This window comes from Pelodiscus sinensis, chromosome 6, assembly GCF_049634645.1.
Source record: "Pelodiscus sinensis isolate JC-2024 chromosome 6, ASM4963464v1, whole genome shotgun sequence".
NCBI lineage: Eukaryota > Metazoa > Chordata > Testudines > Trionychidae > Pelodiscus > Pelodiscus sinensis.
The window spans coordinates 98558138-98573601 of record NC_134716.1 but is presented as its reverse complement, the minus strand read 5'-3'; the positions used below and the strand labels follow the sequence as shown (position 1 = coordinate 98573601).

The following is a 15464-nucleotide window of genomic DNA, read 5'->3' as shown; positions in this document are numbered from 1 at the left end:
CTTCAACTCATAAAGTCTCGTGAATTCTCATAGAGGAGATGTTGAAGGAGCCAGACAGTTATGTTCAGCTGACAAGTGCTTCTGGCTATCAGGCCTGCTTTAGATCCAGAGAAGGACCCAAAAAGAAAAGGCTACACTGACCTGCTTATTGCTATCTTGATTTCCTCTCCAAATTTTCAGTTGTGGAAATTCCTGAACATCTGTCTTCCTTCAGGAGGCTCATTAACCTAAAAGCCAAGACTTCTCAGCCTTACCAGTGTTATCATTTGCAAACTTCATTAATTCTACCTTGCAGAACCTCCAAGATTTTTTGACAAATTAGGTGAAACACCTGATTTGGAGCCATACAACTTGATTCAATCAGGTTCGAGTGAGGTCATCCTTAGTTAGCATGAATTGAAAATGTTCCACTTAAAACATCAATTTAAAAATACTCATCCAAAGCACCTGCACATGCCATTCTCCTTTGCCACCCTCCTCAAAAATAATAAAAAATCCAGACACATGACACTATTTGTGAGGAACCTGACATGATCATATCTGGACAAAAGGTTTTAAAATGGTATTATGTCACCAGATTATGAAAAGTTCAATATAAACAGCTATAAAACTATTTCATTGATAAAACCCTAGCAACAAAACTAGTCACTCAACTTTTATTCATCAGCAAAATTAACAGTAAATTCAAACTTACAAACAGTGCCATCAACTTCATTTTCTTATTCTGAGAAACAAAAGACAATTACGGTAACCTCTCTTTTTCGGAAATGAGCTGTAAGTCAAACATCTTATATTCTCAAATTTTCATCTTGATAGAGAAAAGTTACTTTAAAGCTTATGAAAATGAAACACTTTTGAAATATAGAGTCTCTACATTTATATAAGCATCTGTATAATTTATATAAAATCTATTATTGCACAACCCATGTCTGATGTCTTGTAAGTTGACATTAATTAAAATTGCTATTTTCCACTCTGATGATCTAAAATATATTAGTATCAGCCCAGTAGGAGTTAATCTATAATTAGCAAGTTTTTGCCTTCATGGTGCTGAGTTACACATATCTTTTGTTATAGTCTCCTCAATGGTGATAATCAATATTGTCACATTGTTTACCTATACTCCCTGCTCTGCCAATATGCATCTATCAAATTATACTTAAATTATAAGTCCTTTCGGACAAGGATTGTCATTTTCTTTTGTTCAGCACCTAGCACAATGGGGTTCTGTTCCATTACTAGGGCTGCTGAGTACTAATAATAAATAGTGATACTAGTTTAACTTCTAGTACTTTTTTTCCTCAAAAGCAGCTATCAGAGCAGGAACCATACCCACCACAGAACAAATTGATCTCTACAGTCCTTTCACTTGGGTGAAATAATGAGGTGAATGTGGCCCAATGTCCATATAATACGACTAAAGGGAATAGGAAATGGAAATAACAATATAGTAGTATCAAAATCTGTTTAAAACTGAAGCATTCCCATTTAAGGTCACTTATTTGTGTGTGTAGTAAAACTCCCTTTACCTTTGTCTATGCATGAGAAACTTTTTCAGCATGATATGTGTGAGAAAGAATTTCATATCCTTAGGCCACATTTATAATGAGAGTGATGTAATTTAAGTCTAGCATATGGGGAAACTAGGTGAGGCATCCTTGTTCTCTCTGGGCTTTCATTATGTTTTTCCTTTGTCTGATCACATGTATGAACATGGCTAATTTTCCCCTTACCTTAAGCTTCATACGTAGGGGAACTATGTTCTTCTGTGGGTTTCTAGATTTAAATATAGTGATTTCGTTTTTCTTTTACTAGTCTGCTGCCATGTCTCCCTTTGCTTTAGGCAATATTTATGCAAAATATTGGGGCATTTCTCCCTCTAATCTTAGGTACACTTTTATGTGTATAAGTACATTGTAGAAGACCAGGTGTGAGCAGTATAATGCTTCAGATCTTCTAACTTGACCATGCATTGTACTCAGTATTGCAGCTGAAAACTTCCAATGTCTGTACATCCTGAGTGTGTGTGTGTTTGCATGTCGGATTATGTCTCAGTGAAGGAGATGCTGGATGATGGTATTCAGAGACTGGTGTGTCAATCCTAGTAAGTCACTGAGTATTCAGGAGAGACCTTTAGGGATTAATAAGTACCTGTATGTTTTCTGGGGGAAAAAGGAGTAACTCCATATGTGGTTTCATGTATATATGTGTCAGGGTTAGTAAGTGGCTGTGTACCAGGCAATAGAACAATATTCATAATATATCATAAGTGACTTATATAGCAACTTCCTCTTCCCTTTTCTCAGTTATGGGAAACATTTAGGCTGTGTCTACATTGCAGGCTTCTTGCGCAAGAATGGCCATTCTTGTGCAAAAACTTGCTGGGTGTCAACACTGCACGCACGTTCTTGCGCAAGTAAATTTACAGTATAACATCGGAAAACAGGGCTTCTTGCGCGAGAGCTCTGATGCTCAGTATCAGGAAGAAGCCTTCTTGCACAAGAGTTCTTGCGCAAGAGGCCAGTGAGGACAGGCAGCCAAAGTTTTTGCGTAAGAACTGGTCTCCCATGAAAAAACCCAAGTGGCCACTTGAATGCTCTACACCCGCACTCACAGCTCCTAACTTTCTGGTTGCCGCCCCCCCCCCTTAAAGTCACACGCAGCCTGCAGACTCCGCACAGCAGCAGCATTACAGCCAGCAGCTCTACCACACAGCTCTGCCTTGCTGCACCCACAAGCCCCAGGATGTCTGCTCCAGAGGCACCCCAAGAGCCTGCACTCCCCTCCCAGCAGCCATCCCAAGGCTCCCAGCAAGCCCGGAGGGGCATGAAGTGACGTGCCCCTTGCTGGTCCCAACCTGAGGTTGAGGCCCTTTTGGACCTGTGAGCCAAAGAGGAAGCCCTCCGCGACCCCCATGACCGTTGCCACAACGCGGACATTTTCAGCTGCATGGCCCAGGCGCTCTCCAACCAGGGACATCTGGCCCGGACCCTTGAACATGTTCAGGCCAAGGTGAAGGAGCTGCGCCTGGGTTATGTCCGGGCCACTGAGGGCGAGGGGGCAGAAGCCAACACCTTCCCCCACTATGACCACCTCGACGCCATCCTGAGGGAGAAAGAAGTCTCAGGACCCTCAGTGTGAGTGGACACCGGCCTACACCTCCCAGTGACCGGGCCAGCTGACCCAGAGGAGGAGGGTGGCCTGCCCACCGGATCTGGGTCTGAGGATGAGGGTGACGACCGCAGCAGCACCATCACCCTCTCCCTGGAGCCAGAGCCCAGCAGCCAGGATGTTTCCTGGGCTTCATCCGAGGCCGGTGAAGGATCCTCCAGTGAGTGTTGTGCTTCTCACTCACAAGGGCAGGGGGAGGCATGTGCCTGAGGGAAGGGGGAGGGAGTGTCACTCAAGCAGTTTGAGCTGCACACTGTGAAGCAGTACACAGTACATGCAGCCTGACTGTGTGGCATGTGGATGCGGCAGGCAGCTCTAGGGCACACCTGGGACCCTGCTGCTCACACACGTCCTGGCCGGGGAGCAGGTGGCAAGGGAGATGCCGACTGGAAGCAGCCAAGGCCCCAAGAGCTCAGGCCAGACCCCACACCTTCCAAAGGGTGCAGCACACAGACAGCACGCAGCCATGCCTGGCCGTGTGACACAGCAACTGCTCCTGGGAAAACCGCAGTGAGCCAGCCCTGTGACCATGGCCCCCACAGAGCACCTTGGCTTCTTCTGGCCCCTAGGCTGCCCCCGAGGGAAGCCTCTCACTGTGGCCGCACACTTCCCTGGGCTACTTGTCTGAGGGCTAGCGGGAGGGGGAGCAGGGAAGCAACTGGTCTGGATCTATGGCCACTTGAGTTTTGCTGCAAGGACAGTACACTCCCCAGGAGTCCTGTCTCTGTCTCTGAGGACATCAATTGATAGGGGTCAGAGAACCCAGACCTTGTCTGCCACACTTGCTCCCATATAATGTGGGGATGTGTACACAAACATGACTACACCATCAATGGTGTGTTGCTCACAGATAGTGACAAGAGTCTAAGCCATGTGCTCTACCTTGGGGAGGGAGTGTGCACAGTGCAATGCAGAAACACATAAGAACATAAGCAGGGGTCGACAAATTATGGAAAACCCTACTCACCAGACAAAAAGGGGACTTGCCACCCTTCCCCACAAAAAGGGGTTTTTAATGGAATAAATTCCTAATAAGAATAAGAACAGTAATTACTAATAAATTATTAATAAATATCTTATAAATCTCTACCTTTTCTCTCTGCTGCCATGTCTCCTCCCCTTGCTCCATCAGCTCCCCTGGTGCCTGCTGCTCTCCAACTCCTCACCCTCTTCTGCTGTTCTGACTCCTGCCCTTCTCACTGCCCTCCACCCTCCTGAGATCTGCCCCCCTACATCAGCCCTTCTCTCCACCCTGTGCCCACTTCTCCAGTAGCCCCACTCTGATCATGTGAGCTACCCCTCCTCATCCCCTCTCCTAACATCTCCCTCTACACACCTGCCCTGCCTCTCTCCTCTGGTGCTGGTCCCTCCCCTGCAGGTGTCTGCCATTCTGCTTCACCCCCAGAATCCTTTGACACCTGCACCCTCCTGATACCTCCCCCTTCCCTCACTGCTCTTGCCCCCTTTGCCCTCTTTTTCTCTGATACCCACCCCTCACCACCCTCTACCCCCATTCCCCTCATGCCCCTGGGCCCTCACAGATGCCTTGCTCCATCCTCACCTTCCTCATGCCCACCCCTTCTTTCAAGCCTTCTCCCAGCACCTCCCCGCCCCCCTCTAGCCCCCAGTGCCCTTACCCTCTCCTCTCCCGGCATTACCCTGTTCCCCCGTCCCACTGATACCTCCCCTCCTGCCCTTTTCCTCATTGTCTGCACTTGGCCCCCTGGAATTTGTGTCGTCTCTACCCTGTTCCTTGGTGCCTTCCCCTTTCTTCTTCTTCTCCTGACCTCCTCCCTTCCCCTCTCCTCCCTTCAGCACAAGCCCCTTCCCCATATTTTTCCTCTTCCCAGCCCAGCCCCTTCCCTTCCCCCAGGACCAGCTCTAGGTTTTTTGCTGCCCCAAGGAAAACATTTTTTTGCTGCCTCCACCCCCTTTTGTTGTCTTTTACATGTTTGCATTTTGCAATGGGTTTTTTTTGTTTGTTTTCATTTTTGTCCCGGCATTTTAGCCTTAAAAATAGCAAATAACATTTTCATTCGTTTTTTTCCATAAAGGCAAAGGTGCTTCAAGTGAATTCCCCCTTTCACTCCCTGATGGGTCACAGCAGCTTTTTCCCTGCCCTGTCCAGCCCCTCCCTATGGTCAAGCACCCCTCACTCATGACCCACAGGGGGAGTAGGGTGCAGGGACAGCACAGAGCCAGAGGGGTGCAGGGAACAGTGGGGGAATAAGAGGGTAGTGCAGGGAATGGGAGTCACGGAGCCAGAGGCATGCAGGGATTGGGGGGAGCAGGGTGTGGGGGAAGCACGGGTAATGGAACGTGGGGAATGGGAGGGACAGAGGGATCGGTATCTAGGGGCAGTGCAGGGAACGGGATCGGGGGAGCAGGGTGTGGGGTGCAAGGGCGGCGCAGAGCCAAAGGGTTGCAGGGAAGAGGGAGAGCAGGGGGTCTGGAGTGCAGGGGAACAGAGTCGGCGTGCAGCACAGAGACAACAAGGGGCAGGACTGGAACCAGCGGGGTGGGCTCTGGCTGTGCCGTGCGCCACAGCCAGCGGCCAGAGCCGAGTTGCCGCGACCCTTTAAAATCAGTGGGGCCATGTCACGCCAGCGTCCTGGTGTCCTGCCCCGCCTCCTCGCGCCTGAGCTGCATGCAGGCAGCCCGGTGGGAAGAATCGCCGCACTTCTCCTTTCCCAGCAGCGCTCTGCTCCTCTGCTGGCCGGCGGATTGGACGGGACCGCGCCGCCAGTAGTGTGGGCTTCCGCCAGCCCATCACAATGGCCCACCGGGCCAGTCTGCCCCTGCACTCACCAGCTGGTAAAATCTACTCGCCACAGGCGAGCAAGCGAGTGTATTTGTTGAGCCCTGAACATAAGAATGGTGATACTGGGTCAGACCAAAGGCCCATCCAGGCCAGTATCCTGTCTGCCAACAGGGAGCAGTGCCAGGTGGGTGGACCAAAGACAATGATCAAGTGATTTGTTTCCTGACATCCATCTCCAGCCTTTGACAAACAGAGGCCAGGGACACCATTCCTTACACCCTACCTAATAGTCTGTTATGGACCTCACCTCCATGAATTTATTGATCTCTTTTTTGAGCTCTGTTATAGTCCTAGCCTTCGCAGCCTCACCTGACAAGGAGTTCCACAGGTTGACATACAATATTCCAAGTGGCCAGGACACAGACAAGGGATCTTTATTCACAGTGATGTCTCCCAAGGGTTACAGTCCATGGAGGATCATTTGACTCCAGAGAGTCCTTTATGTGAACATACACACAGGGGACCGATTGGGCCCAAGCCACATTTGTGTGGTGTTGCCTGGGGCTCAGGGCAGAGGGCACAGGGCTCAGGGACAGTGTGGGCAGGGCTGCCTGACCACATCATTTTCTATGTTCTCTGCAGCAGGACAACCCAGGAGTGAGGGACCCTCCAGTCCTGTGGCGGCGGCTCCACCAACTACCCAGGCACTAGTCCAGCAGGCCAGGCAGCGGGACCTGCTCCTCCAGTGGCATGTCCAGGCTGTTGAAAGGATCAAGGTGGTGGTCATCAGAAAAATCGAGGCTGACCTGGAGTGGCAGCAGTAGGCGCAGGGGCAGTTCCTCCAGAGATGCAACTGGATATGCGACGCAATTACCACCCTGACATCGCACATCGGTCATGCCATGCACTACAGCATGGCCTTGCCGCATCCTCCTGCCCTCCCTGCTATGCCCATGCCCCCTCCAGCTGCCCCTTCTGCCGCTGCCATGCCCCCACCTGCTGCACTCCGTCCTGCCCACATCCCCATGCTGCCTGCCCCAACCTGGCCTGAAGAATGCTGAGGCCTCCACACCCTCAGAGGCACTGGCAATAGGTCCCCCTCCCAGTTCAGCAGCCCCTCCCACTACCCACCGTTTTTCCCTATTGTAAATAAAAATAAAAGTTTTCTCTTGTTTGAACAAAAAACTGGTTTTGTTTATTGGGAGGTAGAGGGAAGGGTTGATGGGAGACAGAAGTGACCCTACTGTGGGGACTGGGAGAACATGTCCTTCAGGGCCTCCTGGATGCACACCCCATCGTGGTTTGTCTGTCGGATGGCGGCTGTGTGGGGCTGTTCAAATGCCTGGTCCTTGGCTGCCATCCACGCCAGGAAGAAGGCCTCCCCCTTCCACTCCACTATGTTGTGGAGCACACAACACATTGCCACAACCTCAGGAATGTTCTGCTCACCCATCTCGGGATGGGTGAGCAGATGATGGAAGCGTGCCTTCAGCCATCCAAAAGCACACTCAATCTGGTTGCAGGCCCGGTTCAGGTGCTGATTGAAACGTTCCTGGCTGGGGTCCATCCGTCTGGTGTAGGGCCGCATCAACCAGGGCATTAGGGGGTAGGCTGCATCCCCCCAATGCAAAGAGGCATGTGGATGTCCCCAACTGTAAATTCCTGCTGGCGGAAGAAAGTGGCCGCCTCCATCCTGTGATACAGGCTGGAGTTATGGAGGATGTGGGCATCATGTGCCCTGCCAGACCATGCCACATAAATGTCTGTGAAGCAGCCACGGTGGTCCATGAGGGCCTGGAGCACCATAGAGAAGTACCCCTTTTGGTTTATGAATGGGCCACTCAATGTTCCGGGGCACGAATGGGGATGTGGGTCCCATCCATGGCTCCCCTGCAGTTGGGGAACCTCAGCGCAGCGAAGCCAGCCACATTTGCATCCATGTCCCGCAGGCGGATGACCCTCTGGAGCAGGATGTCCTTGATGGCATGGACAACCTGTAGAAGGGCACACAAAAACACAAGGAATGCACTGAATGAGATAGGGAGGTGCATGAGCCCTTGGGAGGGGCCCGCCCCCCTGTGATGCCCTCTGCCCCCAAACACACCAGGGCACCCTCGCCCCATAGCCCAACCCCCATTCTACCAGGCCTATGTGAGGGAGGGATGGCACAAGGCCCTGAGTGATGGGGCTTCCTCCACTCCCTCCAGCCTGGAGTCTTTCCTTCCCCCAGACAGGGAGTGCAGCACCCCCCGTGGACTTATCTGCATCACGACAGCACCAACTGTGGACCTCCCCATCCCAAACTGGTGTCCCACCAAGCAGTAGCTGTCCGTGGTGGTCAGCTTTCATAGGGCGATGGCGACCCTCTTGTTCACAGGGATGGTGAGCTGCAGCTGGGTGGTACATCTCAGGAGCGCAGGGGCGAGCCAGGCACTCAGCTCCAGGAACATCTGCTTTCGCATCCTGAAGTTCCGGAGCCATTGCTGGTCATCCTATTGCTCCAAGACCAGTCTGTCCCACCAGTCGGTACTGGTGTCCAGTCTCCAATATCACCTCTCCACAGTCAGGTGGGGATGCCACAGAGATGCCACCGCATCGGTGGAGAGGGAGTCCAAAGTGATCTTAGTCTCAAGCTCCTGCAGAAGTAGCGTGGCAGCATGGAGCAGCAGCTTCAGGCACTCCAAAATGGCCGTGTGGGGCCAGAACAAGCATAGGGCCTCCCCTGGCTCCATGGCACAGCAAGGAGAAGGCAAAATGCACAAAAGGCACTAGGGCACAAAGCTGTGATGTCCAATAAGGCAGAGGGCAGCTGCAACCAGCACTGCTACAGCTTTCAGACCCTTCAAGAGGTCCCAAAGCACATAGCAGGAGAGAAACGGCTATCCAGGCCCGCCCCCCTGTGATGCCCTCTGCCCCCAAACACACCAGGGCACCCTCGCCCCATAGCCCAACCCCCCATTCTACCAGGCCTATGTGAGGGAGGGATGGCACAAGGCCCTGAGTGATGGGGCTTCCTCCACTCCCTCCAGCCTGGAGTCTTTCCTTCCCCCAGACAGGGAGTGCAGCACCCCCCGTGGACTTACCTGCATCACGACAGCACCGACTGTGGACGTGTCTCAAAGGAGCTCCAGCCCCCACCCCTGGAAAGTCCTGATGCCCTTTTGCCCTCTCCAAAGTAGTTCTGGGGGAAAGTTTTTGCATATGAGTGTCCCGCCAGTGTGGACGCTATCTTGAGCAAATACCTTTGTGCGAGAACTCAAGCACAAAACTGTTTTGCGCAAGAAGCCTGCAGTGTAGACTAGCCCCAATGTACTTAGAAAGCAATGCTGGTGAGATTTACAGATCAGGAGTATGTTAAAACAAAGCAAGATCCCCTGACAACTACCGACATTTAGTTTCCTGAATTCCCTGCTGTTTCTAAAGATTCCTTGCCCAGTATTTATAATTAGTTGTTGAACAAATCCATCTGTTCAACAGATCTGTTCATTTTAACTTGGAATGCTGATTCAGAAGTTAAAATACAAATTAGGAACTGGGAGAATATTTGTTAGAATCATATCAAAACAGAAGCTAAGGGCTTGTTTGCAGCCAAGGGCATATGTCATTTTGAAATTGGTGTGAACTAAATTAGGAGGGAAAGCACTCTATTCCAAGATTACTCCAGGAGAATTTTACCAATACTATATCATCCCAATGTAAATTTTAAATTTACTCATCAAAGAATCCTTGTAGTAGATTCCAAACAGAATGGAAAAAGAGAGCAATGTGAATTTAAATACGGTACATGTTAGAATTGTGGGAAAGAGAAGGGGGGAATGTTTGTCCCTGCTTTGAATATATTCAGATAGTGGTATTAGTGCTAATTGGCTAAAAACAGCACAGATCTCCAGCCTCTTACACGGGTTTTTCCTGTTCAATTTCAGATCAGTTTCCAATTCAGACCTTTACATTCTCAATGGGGTAGACTTCTGTTAAAGACACAAATATGGCCCATTAACTAGGACACTGCAGGCAATGTCCTGTGTACTCTGTAACAACTGAACTCAATTCTTTGGCAAGATTCCTGAATTCTGTGGTACTCTGGTCTGCCAGAATGGAAATTCAGTAGCAGTCATTTAGATTACAAAATATAGATCTTTAATTAAACCTGAGATTGGAACAGCTCTGCTGACTGTGTATGGGCATCTACAATCGCTGCTCTACAGAGATGGGGTACAGGGGCAGGGGAATACCCTGACTTCAGCACTTCCTTCTGCTCTCCACCCTCGCCTCCCTCCCCTTCTCCTGCACAGCTAGCAAGAGAATCCTGGAAGCAGTTAGGCTGCAGGATAGAGCAAGATGGGGGGAGGAGCAGCTGAACACACACTTTAGCTGCCAGCTGTAAGTATGCACCTCTGCTAATTAGCTGGGTGGGCTGGATCTGGCCTCCAGGCCTGAGTTTCCCCACTCCTGTCCAACAGAGATGTTGGGAGTCTGAGCCAAACTCCTACTACATTCAGAGCATGCAGCAAAACTCCTATGTTTATGTAGGCACGGCTATAATATAGTATCAGTTTGGGGAAGGGACTGCCTGTGTTGGTGGAGGCAAATAGATCTTAGGTAAGGTTTCTGAAATGCAGAGTGTGGTGAAAGGCAAAGATTGTGTGCATTGGATTGTTAGTTTGCAGATGCAGATTAAGGGGGTGAGGTGTGTTTGGGGGCAGGTTAGTGTGTTTGGAGAGACAGGTTAGTGGTTTGGGAGGTGCTCAGAGGGACAGGTTAGTGTATGCTTTGGAGGGCAGATTAGCATGGTGGAATGTATTTGGGGACATTGGTGGGATTTTTGGGGGACAGATTAGAGTGTGGCTGGAGGACAGGTTTTCTGGGGGGTTACTGTTTTGAGGGACAGGTTGTTGGTGTGTTTGAAAGGGCAGGTTGTGAGCTGTAAGTTAGTGGTGTGGGGTGTAGACTGGTAGGGTGTGTTTGGGAGGCATGTTAGAGGGTGGGATGTGTTGGGGGTGCAGGTTAGTGGGTGTGGTGTATGTTAATAGGAGGGGATTTGTTTAGAGAGATAGGTTGCTGGGGTGTTTGGGTGGATTGGGGCAGATTAGTGGGGTGCTGTGTTACCTATAAACTGAGCACTGGGGGGACTGCCTATGATGTTTTGAAACGCCGCCCAGCTGATTAGAACAGTGCTCAGAGTCAACCTGTGTTTCTGTTGGTGGTGCCCCAGTGCGCCTAACCAAATTTATTCCACAAATGGATGGAAAAATTAAAGGGGACACTGGTGGGGTGCAGTATGTTTGGAAGGGCAAATTAGTGTGTGGCTCGAGGACAGATTTTGGGATAAGATGTGTTTGGAGGGACAAGTTGGTGTGTGTTCAGGGGAAAGGTTGTCAGAGTGAAGTGTATTTGCCGGAGAGGTTGGGTATGTTTAGAGGGGCATATTAGTGTGGGTTGGGAACAGGCTATTGGGCTGAGGTGTATTAGAGGGGACAGGTTGGTGAGGTGTTTGGAGGAGTAGGATAGTGGGTGGAGTGTATAGGGCAGGTTAGTTTGGGGCTGGGAGGCAGAGTAGTGTGGTGTGTTTGGGGGGACAGATTAGGGTGTGATCGGGCAAGTCACGGGAGTCGGGAGTGTTTGGAGGGGCAGGTCAATGTGTGTTTGGGGGGCAGGTTAGTGTGCAGCTGAGGGGCCACAGTGGGGGACAGGTTGGCAAAGGGCGGGCTGTCCTGTGAGGGGGAGGGGACCCGCTTCCAGATGACGGAAGGGGCGTGTGGTTGCCTGTGGGGCCGGGCACTTCTGACGCTGCAGGTTCGCGGCGCTGGAGGCAGGGGAGAGCCTGCGAGGGCGGCGCGGCGGCAGAGCAATGCGACCCAGGTCCGCTGGCAGCTCAAACTCGCTCGCGGCTCTGCTGCTTCGGTCACAGTGCGGCCGAGCGCACCTTGCAGCGCTAGGAGCCGGGCAGCCCCTGGATCGGAGAACTTGGCCCTTCCCACAGCGCCGCGGCCCGGGGCGAGCTCGCTGTGCAGGAATCACGGAGCGCGGCGGCATGTGGCTCTCCCTGCTCCTCCTCAGCCAAGGTGGGTTTCCCGAGGGGTCTGCGTGGGGCGGGCGCGGCATCCGGATCCCGCTGGACTCGGTTAGCCCCATAGAGTCTTGCCTGGCTGCTGCTGCGAATGGAGCTGGGCACCGCGGCTTGAGGCGCCTGGCGACCACCTCCAAGTGGCCCTGTAGGCAGGTGCTGGGCCGCCGGACCCTGCTCAGCCCGCACCCGAACGTGCAAAGCGCCGGGGTGGGAAGGGATTTCAGCCCAGCTTCCACCTGCCGCACCAACCTGGCCCCTGGCTGAGTGGAACCGGGAAAGATGCTGAAATACTGACCCTGCAGCTTTAGCCCACCACTGAAGTTGTGAGCTCTTCCCACTGCCACGTACCCCCGCCCCCCAGACCAGGCTCCTGTGTACTCTGAGCTCCTCTTAATCTCTTTCGTTTAGCTGCCCTCTGAGGATAAAATGTAGTGGCGCCTGGAAGTAGAGAGCGGGCAACACAAAGCGACTCCTAATCAAGGCTAGAACTGTAAATATTGAAGGAGGAACTGTCCATTCCTTCAGCCTCTTCTTTATATACTGACCTAGGGGACTGACACTACTGGTAACATATCCAGGCGATTCTTGCTCTAGGCAGGTGTCACACAGGTATAATTTCCAAGCTATCTTGGACAACCTGATTAGCATCCAATTTAATTTACACTGCATCAGGTCAGGATGTTAATTTCCTGCATCAATTTACATTTTAAGCCATGTGAATTCTGTTCTTAAATTGTTTACACCCCTTTAACCTTGCTCCCCTCTAACCTTGCCCAGTGTTTTATCCATAGAACAGGGAAACTGGAACATCCTCCTGGTGTTGTTGACTGACTGACTAACCATTATTTGTATTTTCCTGGGAACTATAAGCCATGGCATTCACTTCTCATTAAATTCCTTCCAAATACTGTGGGTTTCTATATTATACTGTATGTTTTACCTGTGAGGTGTTCCAACTTGTTCTTTCAGTAACTATGGGGAAAGTGGTGGAATGTGTGGCTGGAGGGGATGCAATCAGAAACAAAAATGTTAACCTGTGGTGAGATTTACAGTATACACGCAACTCTGTAATATTATAATAAGAAAACCTCCTAAAGCATCAGAGTGTGAAATGCTCAGTCTGCATTTTTGTCTAATCCATCCTTTATTCTCCTGGTTACAATGACTGCATACCAGGGGGATAAATACGTCCACTATTTTACAGTGTAAAAGATTTGGGACTTGGGACATTCTGAAGAATGGTGTTTAACAGGGTGCATAGGAACTAATTCTGCAAGTAGGTTGCCCTTGACAAGAACAGCTGTATGTAATGGGATACATCTGTGTGTATATTAAATTATTCATGTTGCCTAAACAAAGAATTATTTCTTATGGTTCAAATCTGATGTAATGTTAACTTGAGATTTATGCTGAGGACTAAAAGCTCAGGTAACTGCTGACCAGTTACTTTCTTGGGGCCTCTTCCTGCTCCTACTAAATTCAGTAGCAAAACTGCCACTGATTTAGTCAGCAGTCTCTCTTGGTTTAAGTGATTTAAGGCCAACGACCCTTATTCTTCTCTGTCAGATTGATGTAAATCCAGACTAGCTCCACAGCCTTTAAGCAAGTGTTTCTCAGTTTATATTGGTAAAGTTAACAGATCATAGAATACTAGGACTGGAAGGGACCTCGAGAGGTCATCCAGTCCAGTCCCCTGCCCTCATTACAGATAAGGTGGATGAGGTAATATCTTTGAATAGACCAATGTATGTTAGTGAAAGAAACTAGCTTTCAAACTATACAGATGATAGAAGAATTAGCAGTTACAGATTATGCTCCTATTTCTGCAAACAGTAATTTGATTAATTGAATAGTCCCACTGAAATCAATAATTTTATGGACAGTCCTAAAATTAACCCTGTGTATAAATGCTTGTGGAATTGTGTCTAACAGACTGTGGAGCAGGTTATAAAAAAGCTGTGTGTTTGGGAGTTAATGGGGAGAAGTAGACAAGCTGCACGAGGGTGGGCTCACTTATTTGAAAGGAAGAATGGCAGAATTGTTTCAGTGCCTGTTGCATTTAGTCAGATGTCTGCAATGGATCATACTAGGCTGGAAAATGCTCCCAATGATTGTGCAATCTCTTGTAGAACATAGAGGTTCTTGCTTGCTTTTTTGTTGTTGTTTTACTTGGGGGGAGGGATTTGTGTTTTGCAAGTTAGGGTAACAAGAATGTAAAAGTTGTACTTATCTTTGGTTTTAAATTGGGCCTTTTATGTTTGGAAGGTGGCTAGCATATCATGGATGCTTCAGCATAAGTAATACTTATGTAAAGCAATTCTTTTAGATATATTATTGTATGCCTACCTGGCCAGGAGCAGCCCTAGACAAGCTGCTGGCAACTGGCACCGTAGGCGAAACGTGCAATCAATGCACGATCGGCACCCCCGCCTCCAAACCCCTGAACACCTTTTAATTTTGGCACCCTAGGTGGCCTCCTAGTTTGCCTCTATGGATGGGTCACCACTGCTACCTGCTGCCTTCCTTATATTTTACCAGAACACCTATATTTGGTTTACAATAGTGGATTGTTTGTAGCTTATCAAAAATGAATATTTTACTATAGTCCGAGCTGGCAATACTGCCAGACACTTTTCTGTGATAAGACTCTGGTTTTGGTTGCTTAAAACTTTGTCAGACTGTTTGGTCTGAAATTTTTCATGCAGATGTGTGCCTCAGGCTGAAGTTTTTGGAAAATTTCAGCCAAAATATATTTTAGCTATTTCTGAGAATGAGAAATGTAAAAAAATGTTCTTTGGAGCATGTTTTAAAAAAAACCTGGAGACCTTTCTTTGAAAAGCTATAGAGTCCCCAGTGCTTTGAAGCAGAAACTGAACTTTGGCAGGGAGTGGCCTCAGTTATCAATCCATGAAAGGACCTTCCCTCTTATACCATGACAACTTATTTTACTTAATAGCCTTTGGTGAGGGACCTGGTCAAAGACTTTCTGGAAATCTAAGAATATTATATCCACTGGATCCCCCTTGCCCATGTTTGTTGATTCCCCCTCAGAGAATTCTAGCAGATTAGTAAGACATGATTTCCCTTTATAGAAACCATGTGAACTTTCCCCCCAACAAATTACATTCATCTATGTATCTGACAATTTTATTCTTTACTATAGTTTTGACTTATTTGCTCGGTACTGATGTTAGACTTACTGGTCTGTAATTACCAGGATCCCCTCTAGAGTCCTTTTAAAATATTGGCGACATGTTAGCTATCTTCTAATCATTAGGTATGGAAGCTGATTTAAAGGATAGGTTACAAACCACAGTTAATAGTTCCGCAACTTCACATTTGAGTTCTTTCAGAACTCTTGGGTGAACGCCATCTGGTCCCAATAACTTGTTACTGTTACGTTTACACCTCAGTCTGGGACAATTCCTCAGATTTGAAAGAAGCTGTTGTGATTAGGTTTCCTGC

The 15464-nt window shown here is 49.2% G+C and overlaps 1 protein-coding gene across 4 annotated transcripts in view; it reads left to right on the top strand.

Annotated features, from left to right (window-relative positions):
- Positions 1-15464, top strand: part of ITGA2 (integrin subunit alpha 2) — a 133264-nt gene that overhangs the window by 14873 nt on the left and 102927 nt on the right. For 2 of the 4 annotated variants that reach the window (XM_006139528.4, XM_075932479.1), the window contains exon 1: positions 11663-11994. The exons of 1 other annotated variant lie outside the window; for it this stretch is intronic. In XM_006139528.4, coding sequence (XP_006139590.2) covers positions 11781-11994 — 214 coding nt within the window. In that variant the 5' untranslated portion in view covers positions 11663-11780. Of the gene's footprint in view, positions 1-10242; positions 10313-11662; positions 11995-15464 lie in introns of those variants that run through there. One more of the 4 variants, XM_075932478.1, reaches the window with a different exon arrangement.